The sequence below is a fragment of the Asterias amurensis genome, chromosome 21, assembly GCF_032118995.1.
Source record: "Asterias amurensis chromosome 21, ASM3211899v1".
In the NCBI taxonomy this organism is placed as follows: Eukaryota; Metazoa; Echinodermata; class Asteroidea; order Forcipulatida; family Asteriidae; genus Asterias; species Asterias amurensis.
The window spans coordinates 14286583-14308952 of record NC_092668.1 but is presented as its reverse complement, the minus strand read 5'-3'; the positions used below and the strand labels follow the sequence as shown (position 1 = coordinate 14308952).

At 39.0% G+C, this 22370-nt stretch overlaps 1 protein-coding gene across 1 annotated transcript in view; it reads right to left on the bottom strand.

Annotated features, from left to right (window-relative positions):
* The window catches only part of LOC139952908 (uncharacterized), a 39634-nt gene that overhangs the window by 5411 nt on the left and 11853 nt on the right, over positions 1-22370 (bottom strand). The window contains exons 3-5 of the mRNA XM_071952202.1: positions 8368-8520; positions 4435-4610; positions 3413-3932 (exon numbers count right to left, since the gene is read on the bottom strand). Coding sequence (XP_071808303.1) covers positions 3413-3932; positions 4435-4610; positions 8368-8509 — 838 coding nt within the window. The 5' untranslated portion in view covers positions 8510-8520. The remainder of the gene's footprint in view (positions 1-3412; positions 3933-4434; positions 4611-8367; positions 8521-22370) is intronic.

Here is a 22370-nt window from a genome sequence, read left to right as displayed (position 1 = left end):
GCCTGTTATAACGTCTTAACAATGCAACATGTAGTAGGGTGTAAACGGCCTTTATTGATTGCAACTTAACTAACTCTTTGAGACGATCGTTCACGACTAGAATACACATTTCAAAGGAATTTTGTAATCTATTTTTTTTTCCACTTTGGCAATAACAATCAATAAATTTACAGCAAAGAGAGAACATTATTTGATGAATTACGAATCAGTGTTGTTGTGAGAGAGCCTGACGTCAGTAATGCACGTGACGAATTTGAAAAGGCGGTCGGGTTCAATGCAAAAATCAAAACAAGTACTTTGATTTTTTTCTTTCCAATTTCACCATGATGAAGGACTGGATTTCAAAATTAAATAAAAAATACTGGTCACCTGACAAATATTATTGTGGCTTGACACCGTTTTTTTCTCTTTAAGAAAAGTAGTTAAGCATAGACCCTTGCACTTTATAATTCTCCATTGTCAATCGACATTGTTCGAAATATTGTTGCAGATTTGTTCAGCGACTCTGATATTGTGTTTAATATTTGTCGGTGTATATAACTCTTTATTGCATTTTTACTTTTGTAAACTTTGAATTTGTAGCTCTAAGTATTTTTTAATGTCCTGGGTTGTTGTTTGTTGTTGGGGTACCGTGTTTGTTTTGCTTTTGTTTTGTTTCTGTTTTTGTTTTATTTCGGGGGAGCTGGGGCGTTGTAGGTGCTTTTATTTATTTATTTTGTCCAGCGTCTTGAAAATGTGATTGTCATATAGAGAGATTGCGCCTCATAAGTTTTTTGTTTTGCTTTGTTATTGTTTTCATTTCCTAATATTGAAAGGTCATAACAAATTTGACAGATAACTTTAAAAGCAGTAATGACAGTGGGGGAGTTTTAACAGCCAAATAAGTAGAGTCCTACCTGTATAGAGTTCGACCAAAAAATATCATCCACACAATGTATCCGTTTATCACAATGCTCGTTTCATTCAGTACTATTTTTGATCAAACTATCACAATATTAACAGATTCTTTAAATTAAAATACAAAGACTGTCTGACTCCTAAACGGGCTCACTTCAAGTCTTATAGATTTCTTGTGTTCGATTTCTCTAAAGTAAACGACACAAATAGCAGATTGTGAAATCTTGATTTCTACAAGAGATACCGTGGGCTTCATCATCTCGTATGGTGAATCGGTCACTGGGCCCTGTACCCCGTAATGAAATCACCGCACACCGCGGGCCCGAGCCAACCGAGCGAGCGAGGAATACGCCCCGGGCCCAAAGCCCACTCGCCCGTGCCATGATTTCTTGACTTCTGATTATCAAGCAAACCTCCCAAGGATAGATTCATGGACAAATCTTGAAGCAAAGAGCAGTAATTTTCCAATTAACGGGTCCTTAATGTGATGAGGAAGGCACGGGATGCTAGCAAAGCCCGCACCAAGCTCGAGTAAGACGGCGATTGCCGATGATCGTAGCGATGGCACGGCGCGCTTCATCGAGTCATTTCACGGGCGCTGTGTTTTTCTGCCCTTTCCGAGAGAGTTGTCTTGTCTTTCAATCTTAACTAGTGCATGTCATGCATACAGTACACCCAACCAAAAGGACGTGTGGATTTTTAATGTTGCCAACATGTGTACGTGTGTCTAAATGTAGAAAGATTCCTCTTTGTTTTTCATTTTTCTTTCAACTTCTGAGCTGCTTTTCAAGATGGTGTCTTATCAAAATCATAAAGATCTTATGACTATGTCATGCACCACGCAACCAAAAGGGCGTGTGGGTGTTAAACTGTTCTCCTCTTTTTTCATTGTTTCCAACATTCAAGCTTTTATACTGTAAAATTGGCAGGTAAGCAGTTTGCAACAGCTAGTTATATTTTCTTATTTTTCCCTTTTTTAAGGAGATTTGACTCTACACTTCACATGCTTGGTCGGTGAATTTTGGTTTTGAGCTTTATGTCAGTAGTTTTCTATTTCCTGTTTGGCGTTGCTAATTTGACTGTGTTCGTGCAGTCACTGCCATTACCGTCTTTAAGACATAGTTTACTTAACTAATAATGTGCGATCGTCACGAGAAAAGACCAGCCAACAATACCGCCGACAAAATAAAAGATGCTTTTATTCATTTTTAATTTCCCAATTTGACTCGGGATGAATGAAAAGAAAACAAGAAAAATGAAGGGAAAATCGTGAATGGATCATAGGAGATTGGCCGCGAGTTATCCTTGTGGTTTATCTCCGACATGGGTAATTTTTCCTCTATTTATTTATCCGTGGTTGCGCCGTGGAAAGAGCGGACAAAGCCGCGAGAAAATAACCCCGAGGCCCTACATGTATTACGCAGGAAGCAGTTTTCTCGTGCCTTTTGACGACTACTGACTATCTCCATAGTTCATCTCTCGTAGTGGTTTATAAGGGCCTTGTGTTTTGTCTTGTACAATCGATGTTCGTTTAATGAAGTCCACCGGCTCAATGAATATACGCAAGCTTAAACATCAAAAACCAATAAGGATACAGCAATGAACGCATCAATAAGTCTTTGATTATACGATAACATCGCGAAGGAGACATGGGGAAGATGACAACGGGGTGTGACTCCCTCCCCATGTTTTCATTTTTAATTTCCAGCTTCTGTGGACTTACAGATTGATTTTTTTCCAGGGTTGATCTGAAGTGATCACCGGGAACAAAACCTGTTTTGCTAAGGCCCATTTCCTTCCTGACCCTACGGCCGGGGAATATCGCCGGTTGAGACCGTCCTTAGGTGTACCACGAACTCGCTACTTCACCCGTTGTGAGGAATTTTCTTTTTTTTTCCACTCAACCGCTTGAATGATTTCTTAAGGAGCTGTTGGAGGGAGCCCCTTGCACTCTTCCGTAAATATTCATTTTCAAAGGTTTGGTATTGATTGAAAGCCATTCATTCTCACGACTGTATACTAATATTATTTTATTATGATTTGATGGAGTGCATATTGGTGATCATAAGGGACTGCTATGTCAAGCTAATTGTTACGCGGGGTATGAAATAATATACAAAAAGGGAAAGGAAATACATAATCAAAGGAAACGTTAACATCCAAAGCGTTTGCGTTTACAAAATTACTTTACCGTTTCTGAGTGTTGTATTTTATTTTCAATTTTTTTTCAAGCTCTTGTATACCTCTCAGTTTTAGAATCCTTTTGATAAAATAACTAAGAATTGGTTCTCTTTTCAATTTGGGGACCGATGGTTCATTTTGGTTGTGTAAGAATTTATTCTTTTCCCCCTTTGTGGAGACTTTTGGGACGCTGGGTGGCAGCAGACTTACCAGGTATAAATTCATTGTTCTCGGTAATGTGCGCATGCCCAGAACTACGTAAGCAATGAACGTTTTCCTTCCAAGTCTGCTGTCTCCTGGTTCAACGTAAGCTTAATTATTTTGTTTAACTTACTTGACTCGCTAACACTCCGTATAGGTGAGGCTCTCATCCCATCTTCAGAGGCGGGTGTGTCTTGCTTATCTTCCCCGTCCCTCCCTCCTCCTACGTTTTGGTTTGATTTAGAGTCCACGGACTCTACATCACTCCGGCTCTCCTCTAGCCCCTCCTCCTCGATGTCTTCGTTCACGACCAACCCATCTTCTTGATCCCCAGCATCTTCTTTCTCGTCATCTGAGACTTTATCTCCATCACTTTGGGAGTCCAAGTACACTCGGGTTGCGTCTTCGCCTTGTACCGAGGAACTAGAGCAGAGGTCCCGGTCCTCTTGAGCCTCGAGACCGCTTTCAACGGGCCCGTTGGCATCAGGAACCACACGTCTGGCTTCTGTATTGTCTGGTAGATTGCTCGTGGCTAAGGAGATTGGTGACTCCTTAGAATCACCTTCTTTAGTCTCAGCACCTTCTTCTTTGTCATCCGAAGACTTGCAGCGTTGCTGCTTTCGGAATTTAGCCCGACGGTTTTTAAACCAAACCTGCGAAAAAGATTACGATAACAAAAGATAAATAAATATGGCAGTTGAATGAAGATTATTACTGAGTTATTCTGAGTTTGAATCCACAAAGTCTACATCTCAAACTGGGGTTCATGAGATGAGGGAGTGAGTTTCTTTTAGAGTCAACATTTGTACTAGGCTCACTGTCGTTTCGGACATGTCAACCAGTACTTTCAGCGTGAGGGTATACTATATAGATCAGGTTATTCAACTGGTAAGTCTGCTGCCACCTAGCGTCCACAAAACGTTTACCTTCAATTGACATTTTTTTTAACCAATAACCAAGAACTTTATTAAAACTTGTCGGGCTAGTTTTTTTTTCAACAGAGCACCGAAGTTTAAACGGTTCATCCAGAAGCAAGATAGTTAGGTTGTAGACATAATCATACTGAACATCATAATTTTCGACGAGCCAAAGGAAATGATGTATTTTGTCTTTAATAATTCTTTTAAAACCTGCATGTTTGGTTTATGTTTTTACCTGAATTCGTGCCTCTGGTAGATTGGTGCACATTGCTAGTCTCTCCCGCATGACTACATCCGGGTAATGTGTCTTGGAAAATGTTTTCTCCAGTGCGGCGAGCTGCTGATTGGTGAACGCAGTGCGACTGCGCCGTTGCTTCCTGTGCGTTCCGTAACGGGCCTCAAGAATAAAATCTACAAAAAGGAAACAAAACAATAAATAGGTCAGTTTCCTTTCCTTGTGTGGGCTAATACTTGATAAAACAAAACAAAACTGTGAAACATATAAATAATTGTCAGTAAGATATAATCAAATAATCAATTAAATGGCATCATTCGCTCCCGCAATGGTCGCACACTCGGGCTTTGAAATACTTCCGGGTTCGAAGCATCAGTGTATGAGTAAATGAACCAAACTTCATCGTTTTTAAATGCGTTTTGCAAAAATTGTTTGTAAAATACAAGTTCGGATTTAATTTCTTTGATTTGCGCAAAAGGCGGACAAAAAAACTAAGTCATGGCATGGCAAACAGATGTTGGAGCCAAACGGCATAAATATGTATGTCCCAGGCCCATTGAATGCCCCAGAAAGATCAAAAAGCTACGGCATTTCCTAATATAGATTCTGAAGTTGGGAGATATAAAATGTTATGTACAAAAAAGGAGGACAGTAACGGGGCTACTGAACGACATGAGAGGAAGACTCTCATCTTATCAAAACAAACTGTCGCATAAAAATCGAAAGTTTCAGTGCAATTTTAGGCATCAGGTGTGACTTTGTTATCTCCCTTTGTTTGTGGCTGGACTTTTTCTCTAGATCACCCCCAAATCAAACCACTCAATTTGGGTCCAGGGGAGTTCAACAGTCAACGACGCTTTTGGGAAGCCCTCAGTCGACGGTTTCATTCCATCAAAAGCCTACAGCACTTTTCTTTAACTTGTAATAAATTCGATTCAGGTCCCCTGATTTTACCTGTTTTTAGACTTGGAGGGGTTTAAAAGGCATATATATAGCTCGCGTCTTCTCTTGTCAAAGACAAATACAATTTCTGGGTTTTTCTAAACTAACCAAGCCATCGTGAAATAGCTTGGGGTTGCAGTCCATAGCTGCAGCGTGTGATGTACTTTTTCTGCTGCAGGCGAAACACGCTACGAATTGTGCAATGATGACGCAGGCAATAGCATCCGGGCGTTTTTAAATTCAAGGTATTGAAGCCAAAGCGACGGCTGTTCCATGTATCATGTTTTATTGTGGCACACACACACAAAATGAATAGTAAAAACTAAGTGGGTAAGTTGTGTGAAAAAAATACAGGTTTTTGTAAAATTTACAAAACTCAAATACACAACTCCATGGTAAAGCTTTCAGTTACAAAACGTTTATGTATAAAGTTATACTTAAACACAAGTTTGTCAAGTTTTAAATCGATCATCAAAGTTTTACAGAATTATCAGATATTACATACTTGAAGATTAATGACGTCATTATCATGTGCTTTAAGCATGCCCAAGAAAAAAAACCTGACGATTTCAGACATCATTAAACCGTTCATAGTATGTTAAATAAAAGAGTTGTGTTTTTAATATCTATAAATGTGAAAAAAATGTTTGTCAAAATCACAAGTCACTACCCAAATTTATTTTGTTTAATCGACCAAAATGCAATTTCTTCCGTCTTGACCCAATGCAAGTATTGTATGGTATACTATTATTATGCACCAAGGCTGATCACAAATTGGAAACATGAAACAAGCGTCGAGGCTCATCTAAAAAAAAAATCAACTATCTTGCCCGATCGATTCAGCGCACAAATGCTACCCCAATGCCTCAAATTTGATTTATCACACGATGATCAAATTTTCACCCATTTTCACAGACTTTCCTTCCAAGATCAGGCGGGCAGGACTCATCGCTTGTGACAAGAAAGATTCAGTTGAAGAATGGGATACATAATTCTAGGACAAAAGCCACGACGACAATCTGCAAAGGAATTACTTTTTTAATTTGAATGCGTGTGGAACCAATGGGTAGGAGTGAAACACGTGTAATTGCTGTCTTGTAGTTCATCGTGCAAGCGCACGAGCATTGCGTAACCACTAAACGCAGAATTTATACCACCGTAATTCATTTCAGAATTGAAAAGGCCTTTTTAGTGTTTTTTCTTTCTTATTTTGCTACAAAAATTCGTCATGGGAAGTACCAGTGTGTTGATGACGAAAAATATTCATCACTCTACTCTACTAAAGGTCCACACCAGTCCAAAACCCTCCGGTTCGAAACAGCTAAGAAGGGCATACAGTAGTTTCAATCCTTTTGAATATTATTTCGTTCCCCACAAAACATTATTGGACCCTTGCTAAAACGCTGTCGTCTGAAGAGGCCTTTATTACACACTGATAAGATGACATCATGTCTTTAAACGTAACGTGATAAGATTAACGGAGGGTGTGGCCTGCAAAGGCTAAGAAGGCGCGCTTCCACCTACGCAAGATACTTTTTTCTTTTTTTTTTACAGAATCTCAAAAAACACCTTTTCAAAAACATGACATGATTATAAAGCGAAGCCTAACAGGCCCTCAATTTGATAAGGATTTTTTTTGTGCGTAGACGTTTTTGTTATGACAAAAATTAAACTGAGCAGAGAAGGGTAGATGACGTGTATAGGCTTATGGTTGAACACAATGGACCTTGTGTCTTGTTTCCTGCGTCACCCTCAACATGAACTTGACGTTACAGTGGCGTAATTAAAATCTTCAGGTACACAAATCATCCGATTTTAATTTGAATACAGAGCGTCATTGAGGACGGATTTGAAGGGACGAGGACTTAATCTAGGAATCGATAAAGTTGGCTTGTTCAAAACCTCCTCCGTAATCTTCTCTTTATGATATGCAACAATGGGTTGCTGTAAAACCTTGTGTTTATTACAAGCAGACAATGTGTTTTTATCAGCCGTTTTTCAAGGGGGTTTTGAGTAAGTCCCGCTACTCTGTGAAGGCGAAAGTGGATCAAGGAAAAGCCACTTACAGCAGTCTAGTTTTGACCCAAAATTTGTTTTTTCAATTAAAAAAATAAAGTAGCGGCTCCTTTTTTTCGTTCTTTTTTTCTTCTTTTCTTTTTGAAATAATAAACCCCTTAGATTGTAATGTTGGCCATGATTATTATTGTGTGTGTTTCTTTTTACAAAATAATTCAACTATATTTAATGCTGCAACTAGACATATTCAAGGGAATCATTATCTGAAATATATAAATAAATATTATGTCTACATTGTTTGAAAAATGTTTGATTTATTTACCTCCGACTACCCTCTTAAAGTTTTAGATTTAAAATTACTCTAATCGATTGAAACTAGGTGACAACTGCAGGATGATTCTGTCCCACAATCGATTAGAATGAGTTCCAGTCTAAAACTTGAGATGTAAAAACAATAGCTTCAAGTTTCAACAAAAACGTGCAATCCCGATTCATTATAAAACTTATGCAACGACGTCATCAGCCGCCATTTTAGAGGTAAACCGATGATGATTGGCCAATGAACGTATTTCTTTTGACATAGAAGACGTCATCTGCATAAGGTCTGTAAGTACTGTTTGAAGCTTTGAATGGTGTGGAGAGATAAGAAGAAACTATAAATAAATAGTAAACTTGCGGGTACAACCATGTGTAAATCTCTTAGGGTGAGTGTTGGCTCTGAAAAGAGCCTGTTGGGTCTTGACATTTCGAACAGTATACTCTTCTCCTGAAGACGAGCAGAGAATACTGCCGAAACGTCGAGACCCAACCGGCTCTTTTCAGAGCCAACACTCACCCTAAGAAATTTACACATGGTTGTACCCGCAAGTTTACTATTTATTTATAGTTTATTCTTGCACAAGGTCTATTCAGATACTGCAAAAGCGAAACACGAATTCTTAAAGATGACACAACCAAAGACGGTAACCAACTCACCGGCTAGGCGTTCTGCGAAGGTCAGAGCTGGTACAGAAGGAGGGTGGTTTGGGTATAATTGCTGGGCATGTTGATGGAGGTAGTACATGGCGCCCATTGTGCCAAGGGCGGCCGGGCTGTAGGAACTGCCGTTGGGTTGCATCCTGGATAGGCCTAAAGAACAAAACACAATGTGTAAGAGTATAAGAAAGATATTCAACTGCAAACAGAAACATATTTAGGAACAGGACTGGTCAGAACTATTAGGTCAATGGTGCAATTAGTATGGATTTCATAAAATTTGCTTTTCTACATTTTGGCGTTTGGTAAATTATTGATCAAGAGTGTTCTTCAGATTACTTATTCGGCAAAAAGAAACATTATTATTATTATTATTGTACCAAACGATTTCTCAAAAGTAACCTTAATTACTGTAAATCGAAATATTTCTTATTGTCTATTATAACAAATGAGTTACCCCACGCTTAAGCTCTGGTGTTCCTGATCAGCAGAGTGTGGGTTCGAGTCCCAGTGATGACACTTGTGTTCTTAAGCAGACACTTAACAATGTCCCTATATAGGCACGTGAAACCGTAGGTCCCGGATGCAAGAAAGGGACTGTCTCGTTGTTAGCTCTCTATAGTGCTCTTTTATACAAAGTAATTTTTTATGCTAACAATTATGTTGAGTAATTACCAATTGTGTCCACTGTCCAGTGCTTTTAACTTGTTCTTTCTCCGTATAGCTAAATAACGAGATAGGTTGTGTTCGGATGAGAATTTTTCAATAGAGGTTTTTCTTTGTTAACCACATCCCAAGTTCACGAGGTTTCGATGGGGAAAAATATCACCGGTGTCCGTTGATTAATTACTATTTAGGAAAAAACTTTCTCTAGAGGACGAGATGATCACAAAATACTGGTGTTCACACGCTTCACCAACGACAATGTAATCATCGAGTATAAACAGTTGTGTTGCCAAGTGCCTACCCCCTCCTCCTTTGCAATCAGACTTTTTTTTTGCTTCGTAATCAAGCCAGAAATCTTTCTATCGGCTGCTCAAATAATCAAAAGTTAGTCACAGATACACATCACCAGCAACCGAAAACACAATAGGGATGTTTGGACAAAGCAATCACAGACGAAATTCACGGGAAAATTTGTATATTATACATTTCTTCGCTTGAGTCTACACGAAAGATGATTTAACACGTCACTGCTTTTGATTCGTGCCATTATTGTTTTGTGTCTAAGAAAAGTCCTTCTGTTAAACACTATAACCAAAAAAACAAATTTCAATTTTGTTCCTATTACTTTTTCTTTGCGATTTGTCCTTAGAAAGACCGCGAGTCTATTTGATTACACGCGAGGTTCTTTTTCCAATTTTTTATTTATTTTTTCATAAAGAAATATAAAAAGATTCTTTAATTAAATCCGAAAGTCTACGCTTGTAAATGAAATTTGACCAATTGCTCGACTGGTGGTTTGTGTGTGTGTGATTGAAAGAATGACCTTATGTGGTACTTAAGGTGCACAAACAGCCTCAGTAAGACCGGGTATACTTGAAGATGGACGGCATTTAGCTGAGCTAAGAACGAGACAATTTTACACAACATCAGCATTGTGCACCGTGTGCAAGGGCAAGGTTGGTACTGGGTCCGACCCCAACGGAGTGAGACTATAAGATAGTAGAGTGTCATGGCCGAGTGGTTAAGAGCATCGAATTCAAGTTCTGGTGCAGTCACCGGAGTGTGGGTTCGAATCCCGGTCGTGACACTTGTGTCCTTGTGCACCATGGATCACCACAAGTTTTACTTTCTAAAACTCAATAGAATTTTGCAATCGTCACGGACATTTAATATGTCAAATTTAATACTTTCGATTAATTTTATATTTTTTGTATCAATTATAATTGGGAGACTTTCTGTTTGAGATAATTAAACTCCACGGGCTGAGAATTAAAAATGACTTAACTTCAATCTAAAATGAAATGATTAAATAACAGAAGTAGTTTAGATCAACTCTCTGGATCAAAAACGGACCATCAATAAAGAACTTGTGTCAAATTGTACACTTTCAATATTAGTGTTGTGTTTTTTGTAACTATAATTTGGAGACCTTCAGGTAGAAATAATTACACTCAACTTTAACTACATTCTAAAATTAAATGATTACAGAGCAGACGTATAGTTAAGACCAGCTCTCTGGATCAAAAACAGTATTACAAATAGTCAGATGTTTCACAGATAGTTTTCATCATACATCAAAGCGCCATTACCTTCAATTAAGCTAAAGTGTTTGGACAAAAAGGGGCCTTTTACACAACAAACCTTCAATTGACAATACATAATAGCTGAACAATGCGATCGCTTTCCGTGTTCCCGACCGCTTCCCTGAAATTATTGTTGCTAATTTTCGGATAATTTACCCAACTCCTTGACGGGGGATTTTTTTTTCCCCTTCAATATTTTTGTCAGGCTGTATAGAAAAGCAGCAAAGCCGCAACCTTGGACCATTAATTAGACCATGACAACGGTAAAGGGAAAAGAGGCATCTATTTCTGTTCGGTAATAATCCATCCGTCGAACACGGTCTGAAACTTGGGATCTGCCAGGTCTTCGCATGATTATGGTGGGTCTCCTACCTAATAAGACACGGCCAGAAACGCAGCACCAACCACGCTATACGCATCATTTAACGAACTCAGATCTATAAAGGAAATAGTGATTAAAGAGCACAATTTAAGACCAGCCCCCCTCCCTTCTTGATAGGGGAAAGAGTGTTTCAGTCACAATCACCTGTTTCTTAATTTCACCTTATAAGACGGAGATGGAACATTATCTCCCTGCGATGTGGTGATGCGGACTATTTTTGTGCGTGAATCTTAATGAAACTCAAACCAATTCCTAACCCACCATTGTATAATTCCCTCTTAATTAAATTGGCTTAAATATAAAATTAAAATTAAAATCTATTAAAATTGTCAGAACCGCTGGTGGAAGGTACGATGTGTTGCGCACTAACTGATAGAGCTATACCGTTTGCCATTTTGTATCAGCTTTCTTTGCATAACATAATTCTAAAGACCATCTTCAATTCACAACTTAAAGCTGTTCTTGTTTCAACGCTGAACTCTGTTTGGATAACTAATTTACATCTTTTCCCCAAGAATATACTGTAGTTTAACACCACTTTCTCATAACCTGCGCCAGGAGTGTCAAGCTGACATTTATTTGGCGCGTTACAAATTGATATAGTTATTATTATCTTCAAGACATATACAAACTGTTCCTAAAGATTATATTTGCTCAAAGTTTTACGCCAGGTTTAAGTCTTTCGACAATCAGGTTTTAATTTAATTCACTTTCAAGGTTTAGTTTTAGGGAAATGTTTAGTTCAGTTGAGTCTTCTGTGTATGATAATTTAATATTATGCGTATGGTGATTTTATTTATTTATTTATTTTTGTCACAAGTTGTGACTCACACTATGCCATTTTTGTCTTGGTTATAAATTCAATGAAGTCTTCGTTAACAGGCCTTGGCCAATCTAAATATGTTTTGATATAATTTGATGGCTAAAACTGTCCCCATAATTATTTCTACTTCCTTCGTTAGATAATACAACGCTTGGTTTTTATTTTCATTTAAGCTAGAACACACTTCTCGCAAGCGCTCTGTGTATAGACTCAACATAGTATGAAATTCAAGGACCACAACAATTGAAGACTAAACTCGTCTGCGAACTGTTGTCTTCAATTTTCATACAGCCCAAAATAAAAAACAATAATCACATTATTTATGAAACTGTAACTTCGTCTTGAATCGGTCTTGAAGATCTGTGCCGTTGCGAGCAGCAATTTCTCAGTTGTGGAAAGTAATCACTTTTGAGGATGGGTTGTAGTAGCTAAATGCCCACCCAATCAGAGTAGCGAATCGGAATGTAATAAAGGCCTTCCAAAATAAAACGTAAGATCAGCCATTTGAGCGAGTTTAATCAACCCGAACGCCCGTCTTTTTCTATGATTATTATCAACTCACTGGTGGAGCCCTCTTGAAAAATGCGAGGGGGCGCGGCCCTAAACCCCCACCGACGAATCTGGCTGAACGACGGCTGCGCGAACCGCATCGAACGGGGCACGGTCACGAGCACACACACTATACGGGAATGCTGCCGTGGCTTCTTCCGAAGTATCTCCTGCTTTGAGCAATTAACTGAACTCAGCATGTGACGAATGCTCTATATCAATTATGAATAAGGGTCTTATTAAGATATGACAATGGAACAAAGAAAAGACTTGTCGAATAAAAGACAAAGAAGTCAATCAGGAAAAGAGAACCATTCGAACAAATGAGCTCAGGCAGAAAATAATTAAAGCTTTAGAATAGAGGTGTGTTTGAAAAATAAGAGTTGCAGTGGGAAGTCGTATGCCCAGAAAACTATATTCAAAACACGAGGACAAAAGGATAAAACTGACATTTTAAACAAACATCAAAAAGCGGGAAACTGTGGTTTTATTTCCATGTCAACAAACAAAATGACCACGTCCATGGGGCCGTTTACACAAAGAGTTAAGATTGATCTCAACTGCGGATCATTTCTTATTGATAGGCAAGGTGTGATGTCACAATGCAAATCACATGGTGATAACTATCCACTCATCTTAAGACGAGTTGTTAGTGATGCGGAAATCGTGCCTTAGACAGTTTGTCTTGCAAAACACCTTCCAGACTAATGCTAATACAAACCGAATTTTCAAAAACACTAAAATCGATCAATATTTACTTAAATAACATTGTTGACTCTAGACATTACAGTTGATATATTTTTTCTTGTAAACCACGATTTGGTGACACGGTTTGGTCGAAAAGTAAATTAAAAATGGTGGACAGCTCCTAATCAATAAATGCTAAAAAAAAAATACTCGTGTGATCAATAATGATCGATAATGACATGACAAAGCTAAGCTTGAATCCATGTAAGATTTATATATAACACAATTTGTCAAAATACGTAGCTATGAATACATCTGTCTTCCCACTATTAGTGCCATTATTTATTTGCTTATTGTACTGTTTTCTTGTTGTACCCTATATAAAGCGCCGTATAAATGCATTGTATTATTATAATTAAGGGTATTTTATTTGTCACCAGTGCCATGATATACAAAAATACTAAATACTAAACAAAATAAGTCAATGTATAAACTATTCTTTACATTGATTTTAAAGATAATCCATTATTGCTAGGCGTTTGTGTTTTTTCTGTAACTGTCCCATTTTTGTCGCAATTCCATTTTAACGAGCATTTCAGAAACTGAATGATAGATCCTTCACTTCGTATGTTTGTTTTTCGTCTGTTTTCTACTCTGCCTGACACAATTTGTCACTTCCCATCGACAGCCTAGAAGTGAAGATGTTAGAGATGTCAAGATGTTACCTAATAACCAGGGCGTTTCAACGGGAAATGCACGACCGGGTTTGTTGCCGTTTCTCAGACCGTCTGAAAGCCCTCCGGAGTGCTCTACAAACACGCTGTCCGGTGATTGTGGATGTGATGCGTCTCAAGCGAAGCGAGCCGACTACCGTGCACCGCGCCGGTTCATCGCGCCGCACAACGGCATCAAATTGCCGTTTGTTGCATCGCTATGGACTACATTCCTCGTACCATACCACTTCAATATCTTCATCAAGGTGTAATACTTTCATGAAGTTGTGACCAAAATGTGTCCAAAAACCTAGATATGGATACAGCTAGTATATGTATCTTACAAATTCTGATTATTTGTATCTTATTAGTTCTGATTATTTGTTTTTTATAAAAGTGACTGGAATATTAATTGGGTTTTAACCTTATACACCGATCTGTTCGCATTGTATATACTCAGTACTTTCCCCGAGTTCTGAAAAAAAAAATCACAGTTGCTCAATTGGGATTCGAACCCACGACCTTTGCAATTCCAGAGCAGTGTCTTACCATCCTATGTGAATAGAGTTTTACAGGAAATGTAAATTGCCTTTTTTGGTTTGATCATGTTAACGAGTGTACAATATGATGCAGAACAAATCATGAACTATTACACAAGTAAACATCTGGCTGTCCTATATAACCGATTGAAACCGTCCTATAACGCTCAAAAAACGTGTAAATGGTATTGTTTCAAATGAAGAGGCTTACAATTAGCGTGGAATATTGATGAGTATATAGGGCTCCCTCTAGAGTCGTGTATAGCATACTTGAATGGCCGTCAGTTTTATATGCGTTGAACGTTAAGTTTACTGGCTGCGTATATTTCATTAGGTGGATATGAAGCAAAATGATTCAAAAACGAAGCCCGTGTTGTATTCGACAGCTTCTTCGATGAAGGGAAAAATAATCGGAACTCACTTTATCCTCTATTTATGACCGTCTGGTTTTTTCTTGTTCTTTACTCTATTCGATTATTGTTCTTGTTTGTTTGTAATGTTTAGTGAGATACGTTTATGTCATCTATTAAGATCACGGCCCCCATTGTGTAAGCTTTTGCTTCTTGTATACAACCTGTTAAATAACCTGTAATGTTTTATATTTTCTTGTGATTATCAGTATTCCTCTGTTCTTTAAAAGTAGGGAAACAAAATTCTAAAATAAGAATGAAAAATTAAATGTGATTCCTGTACAGACGCATGAAGTTGTTCAGGCATGAACACACGGCTTTATGTCCCATTAAACTTACGGAGCAACAAAGGTTGGTCTCGCTTAAGAACACAAGTGTCATGACCAGGAATCGAACCTACTCTTATGACCAGAGACACTAGAGCTTCAGTGCGCTTCACGACTCGGCACAAAACGCCAATGTGTGAAATACAATAGATTACTGTTAAAAAGTGAAGATAAATTGAAACAAAACTTACCTGCTTGCGATGCAAAGTCCTCTGTTCCGAACTCAAAACGTGATGCTTGTAGAGTAACCCCTTTACGACTTTAATTCCAAAGTATTAAGTGGTTGAACTTCCCGCTCGCAACCTGTGCCTAGTTAACTCTTTATAGATTCTAAAGAAGGTGTTTTGTGAAGATCAACCTTCAGTCAGTTTCGAAAGAGAGGACTATCCTGGCTTGACAGTTTCCAAACCGGTTCCTCAAATCTTGCAAACACTCCTTGCAGCTCAAGTTTATAACAACCCAAGTGCCATCCTCTAGGGAGATTCAAACTTGCGTGCGTCGAAAGAAACAATCGGATCAAAACTGATGGCGATAGTCACCACACCACGCTACGTGTTTATCACGAATCAGTTAAACAGGTAAGAAGGAAAAAACCTATACGCCCTGGTCGTATCAAACTATCTATATTATCTTGTTTTCGGTAACCATGACGAACGGTGGCTTTAAAAAAAATACACTGTATATCCGTGACGATAAACCTGTGTAAGACCCCGCCCCTACGTGGCTGTGTTTTGTTGAGTTGCTGTCTGTTCAGACACGGAGGATATAGCGCCCGCTTTCATCGCCTGATCGCGACTTGCCGTCGAGATGCGCTGACATCCGAGAGTCGAGTCGGGTCAGGGGGGAGAGAGGCTGGCACTGATGATGCCGATCACACTTCGTCACCGTTTACGGTAATCAACATCAAGGGTAGGAGATCTTTTATCAATTGATGGCATGACGCCTACAAGAAGGGAAGAGGGAAAGGGCCATTTCGATATATCCCTCATTGAATGGTCCACGATGTAAACTCGCCGTATTTCCTGTTCTTTTGTGCCGTGAATGTCGTCGTATTAAACAGCCGTAATTATTCTTCGATCGTACACTCGGCTCTCTCGAGAGAGAGGGAGAGGGGGGAAATAGGCGAGGAGAGCTCTTGTTTGCCTACAAATTATTATTTGTTTTTTTCGTCCACAGTAGACCGCCGTGACTGAGTGCACAATCTCTTCGCGTGCAGTGGCCGTATTTTGATATTCGTTTGACTGACACTGCGTTAATAACTCTGCAGAAAAATTTATTTTTGTTTCGTTTGTAAAGCTTTAGGAGAGAAATAACCCCTCCATCCAACCATTGATTCCATTTAACAACCATACACAACCCCCGAACATTGAGTGTTTTAATATTGAGTCGTTAATGTGCAGTGGAAATACACTTCAGTACGAAAAGGGGATGGGTTTAAACATTAGTATAATAAGTTTATAGTAATAAAACCAAGGATGCCTTTTAAGTGAACAGCTCACTGAAGCTCCAAGCCTAAGGAAACCTGTAAACAAAGGTGCTTGCTATGTGAATCAGTTAACCCATAGTCTTCCACACGATAAGTGTTCAGTGCTATTTTCGAGCACTACATGAGGCCCAATGGTTTAATGGCCCATTTGAACATGGCAAAGTGTAGCACAAGAACGCAAGTGCCAAGATCGGGACTCGAACCATCACCCTGTTGATCAGAAACAACAGATATTAAAAGAAAAACCACCATTAAACTTTTTTGTTTAAATTTACGATTTCAACTTGAGTGTTCAATTTGTTTCCATTATTTCTATTTCTGCAGTAGCCCAACGCCTCAAAATACGGGAAGTGACTCCTCATGATTATTTATAAGTGGGGTGCAAAGAAAATTAGCTACAATTTCGGTCATTTTGAACACCCAAACAAGCCGTGCATTGTTTGCTAAGAGCAGTTAGGTCCATCGCTAAGAGAGTCAATTGCTCTCAATTCAACATCGTTTAAAGGGTTCCACATCGAGTTCACACTCGCAAATGGGTAAAACGATCTCGCTAATTGTTATCTCAACATCAAGTAACATTAATGGTGCATTTTGGTGTCTTAATATACAGGGTTGTGTGCCCAGATTGCCATCTTACGCATGCACGATATAGCGAAGTGCCTCTTGCACTAGTACACACATTAGTGAAAAAAGCTTACTCTCATACACTCTAAAAGTAAAACATAAGTATACGAGCACCCTTGTTAACATGTTCCCTCTGGTTTACGATCTGCAGTGATTAGGTTCACATACCCCTGGCGGCCTTTCACTTTCGTATATAGGGCTAACATATGAGGCAAAGTTGGTTTTATTACCAGAAATATTTAACGGTAAACAGACATCATATAGGGTGGTGTTACCATAGGAATTTGTTATGACGCGACATCACGTTATTCCCGAGGTCTCGTGTTCAAATCCCCGTAGTAAATGTGTCTTTGTTTAACCCTAAATTTAAATATATTAATCTCCAATTAATGTGTATACAAATGCAATGATTATTTCGAGCTTATAGTTTGCAATCCTAATTATATTTCTTGGTTATTTAGAAATGTTTGGGATAATTTGATAAGACCAAAAGATGTCATTAATATTGTTTCGATCATGGGCCTAATTTCAGAGCTGATTATAAGCAGTAACAATTGCTTTAAAATGTTCTGCTTAGCAGAAATGAACAGGATACCAGTTAGAAATGTTCACGCGACATGGTTAAGTTTGGCTGGTAACATTGTTCTGGTAAGCAAAATTTTGTTGTGCTAAGCTACTTTGTGTGCTTAAGCAGAATCTTGGCCATGGTCTGTGGTTTGTGAAGGTGGCGAATAGAACATCTCCTCGGATGTCCTCTGAACATGTTACTCGTGATAGTCTATAAAACTTGATCAGTCATTCCCAATTAACGAGCCTTGTTAAACCATGACGGTTTGCAAATTTGCTTTTTATATTGCTGTTACGAAACAGTCTAGGCGTGCTGCACCGTTCTCTTTAACACGTATCATGCGACTTGGGGGTTATTCAGCTGCAGGAACCGCAATCAGCCGACTCAGTTCATTAAGTCCGGGTAAACACGGGAACGTGTGGGGCTTTGCCTGGCGGACTAACCGGGTAAAGACCAACATTATCCCGACCAAATCTTCCCTCTCCGAACCCCCTCCCTTCGTGGTCCACCGTACAGGATGCTCAACTACCGATGTTGCAACCCATAGATCCAATAAACGGTTGCGTAGATTGGCGTATTATTATTAATAACAAACACTTCAACAACCGAGAAGGGGGGAATATTTCTCTAATTGGGGAAATCCAAGCGCTGATCGGAAAGAGTGAACGCGCTCGGTTTAAAAAAAAGAAAAAAAAGAAACATCAATTTATGAGTTCTCGAGACCGAGCATGATTACGGAAATGTTGATACCGGACTGGGTTGTTTGGGTTGCTTCCCCGACTAGACGGTTCTATAGACCCGGTCACGTACGGCTCGCCTCGGTCTTCGAACACTCCGTAATCGCAATTCAATGCAGATGATCAGATATTTGCCAACCAGTTATATCGAGTTTATTTTGTTTACCACTTTTTGTAGTTTGTATTTTGGGAGGGGAAAAGGGTTTTGTTAGGTTGATGGTACTCTTTTACAAAGGAGTACCTTTTAAAATCTAGCAAAATGAGCTTCTGCTAATTGCCCGTCAACCGTCCATAATTTCGCTCTGTTGCGAACTTTAACTTAACGCCCATTACCTATCTTAATTTCTATACGAACACGAGACGTATTAAAGGCGCATTCGATTCTCACCAAACCACCGATGATAGGACAATAACTGAGGCACGAGTTTAGAAACTCCAATCAAAAAACATATTTCTTGTATACGGGCTGTTTGCTTCGTTTTTGAAAGGGCAAGGGGCACTGAGCATTTTTTGTTGTCGGTAAAGGGCACCCTATGAGGAAATTGTAAATTTCTACTGATGCATTTCAATGACTTCAAGGCAATGACCAGGGGCATGGAGGCAATCGACTTCGTTGTTCGTTGCCTCCGTGAAGTATCAGGCGTGTAAGGTTATCTCTGTTATTTAAAAGAACCGGTCGTGAAGCAACTCGACGTTTCGATCAGTATGCTCTGATTGTCTTCGGGAGAAAGATACATTTATATGTACACAACGTTACCGCAAACCTATAGGCTGTATTTCCACGGGATGCAAAGTTTAAACTTTTCACATTAATGTTAATTCAAAACCAATTCACACTGAAACACACACACCCACAAAACCTCAACACCTAATCTCAGATTATAATCTTCACTATTTAGTTACCCTTCTAAAATAAATCTTTCCCTTTTTCAGATTGAATAGTAGCATAAAATGAAGTAAAGCATTAAATAATACACTCACTGTTTCTATCTGTCACTGTATGCATTTCCATCATTGCATTCCCGTGCATTACAGGGGGAGTGGGTTCATATCCCAGAGGTCTGCTTAACTGGGTGTCAATGCAGGGTGTCAATGTCTGTGAACCCAAAACAGTTTGTATTTGAAAGTTAAATGCACTGAACACTATTGGTAATCACGGTTAGCATAACAACTTACTTGTTAATGATCAATGGAGAGCTGTGATGATATAAAACATAGTGAGAAACGGCTCCCTCTGAAATAACGTAGTTTTCGAGAAAGAAGTAATTTTCCAATAAAATATTTGAATTTGAATTCGAGACCTCAGAATTTGATTTTGAGGTCTCGAAATAAAGCATCTGAAAGCACACAACTTCGTGTGACAAGGGCGTTTTTTCTTCCATTATTATCTCGCAACTTCGTCGGCCAATTGAGTTCAAATTTTCACAGGTTTGTTATTTTATGCATATGTTGAGATACACCAAGTGAGAAGACTGGTCTTTGGCAATTACCAATGGTGTCAAGTGTCTTTAATTATCGGGTTAATTCAGTGAAGACACAAAGGTATTCTGTAGTCTTGACGTAATATTTCATCGACTTTGTGGGGTTTTCAGACAGAAATGTCTCTCTGGAGGTGCTGACTTATAATCAGTGAGCCTTTTGTTTTTTTAGATCGAGCTAATATTTTTCCTCGTTTTTTGCAAATCCTAATCTTCTTTTCGAACAGATAACAGACACACATTGTCGTCTATAGATTTTGTGAAGCTAAAAAACAATATTCCTATTTAAACTTCAGTTTGCAGTATTTGTTATAAGGGCACTCGTACTCGCATACTCAGAGATCCAAGCAACAAAATGCTCGGCTGTAGGACTCCTAAACTCGGATATCAGACAACTCGGTTTTCAGACATCTTACTAGTACTCTAACTTGAGGACTAATTAGATATAAGCCATGCTAGTACTTGATACTCGTCCAAATAGTACTTGAGTTAGCACTGGTATGCGCAATGCACAACTCTCAGCTTATGACAGCTCTTCTTTAGCCATAGGTGAGGGCGCTGTTCAAGATTATGACGTCATATGCAACGGGTCTACTTAGTTTACTTTTGCCTCTTCATGAACTTTGATGACAATGCAATCCCATTACACACAAATTTGCCCAAACCTAGTAGTGTTGTAGCATCGAGTCCGCCACATCTCAAAAAGGCTTTTTGGTGCCTGGGGTGGAGATCGAACCGTCGACATTGATACGGTCAACCGTCAGGACAGCCCAATGCTATACAACGAGTGTCTGAATCGGGGATAAACATCTATAGAACTACCCGTAAAATACCTATCTGGGTTGCAACTATGCCCCCCCCCCCCCCTCCACACGCCACCACCCCATACCAAATGGAAAAGTTACTGAGCAAAGTTTCTATGAAGTGGTAAAAATTACAACGCCGGCATAGTATTTACCCCTCCTGTTTCGCCACTGTGTAGAGACCCTAACCTCCTTATTAACATTTGATTGAATAAAGTATTTTGTATTTTATCTATGTTCCGGTGCCCTTGAGCATTCGAGACATGCAATAATTACACTCTATGGGGAAGCAGGATCTTTCCTGAGCACACATACACAAAATGAAACGAGGGTGTGAGAATTCTTGCCAAGCGCTGGGAAATTTCCTGACATACCGTCCATTAGAGCCCCAGAATTCTTTTCAGAGCTAACCCCTTTGCGAAGTCTGATGGGTGTGAAGAACGTCTGGTACGGCAACCAGGTGACGTCTCACACACCCGTAAGAGGTACACTTGCATCGAACATAAAGCACTGCCCGTTCTTAATGTGACCACCACTGACTGATAACAGGCTACCATAATCGAGTTAAAACACAATCGAGTCAAAACTATTGGAATTCCAATCAGGAGCGACCCCGCGTCCACGAAAACAACCTTAGTCTAATAGCAGTTTAATGGTAGTTATTCCGTTGTCAATACCAATGAAATGGGTCTCACTTAGCGAAGAATCGATTCCTAAGGATGTGCTTACATCTAAGAACCGTTGAAAAGACTATTCATGGATCAAGTTTATCGGACACTTTATTTGTCAGTTTTTTTTCTCTTTAGGACCTTCAATCCATTTTATTTTAGACTCTGATTAAGTTTCCGGTGTATGCCATGGACAAGATTCGATCAATTTTAAAATCAATATCATTAAGGATGTTGCTTTAGTTTTTATAAAGATAGGTCTACCTGTACGTCAGACGTGGAGTAGCATTAGCGATGTTTTAGTAAACAATGGTAGAGAAAAGTGTTTCGTATTTTAGGCCAAAAACAACCATGCAGTGATGTAGTTGGAATGTATAAACAAAATGTTTGGGGGAAAAGAAAACAACTCAAGGGTGCGGTGATGGTCTAAGTTCTAGAGATGAAACATCGTATTACATGGCAAGATACTACTTAGAAAACTTGTCCACAATGTAGGCCAAGTGATGACATGGCGAAAAAAATATTAATAATGAAACAAGTGCCTAGGTGACATGGATGCAAACGGGGTTTTATGCGCACGCTCGCCAACCAAACTCTGAATCTACGCTCGTTTGAGCAAATGGAGTTTGAGCAAATGGAGAAATCAACACTAAATTGAAAAGAAATTAATTTCAAAATCCTGAAAAGCATATACTCCCCACACTATTTAATATCCTTAGTTTACCAATAAGGCTAAACGATGAGAGACGATATTATACCCTTCGCTCCCTTGGCCTATCTATAAAAAAAAATCTCATTTTAATTTCACCGATACCTTGGTGTTCACTTGTGTAGACAGAGATCAATTGTGCTGATACAAATGGACCTTGAAACTCCAATAATTCAGTATTTCGTGAGTTTGTTCTTTTTCGAGAAAGGCCCCAATTTTAACGCTTGATTCTCTTTAAGTCTCTCGAGGTGT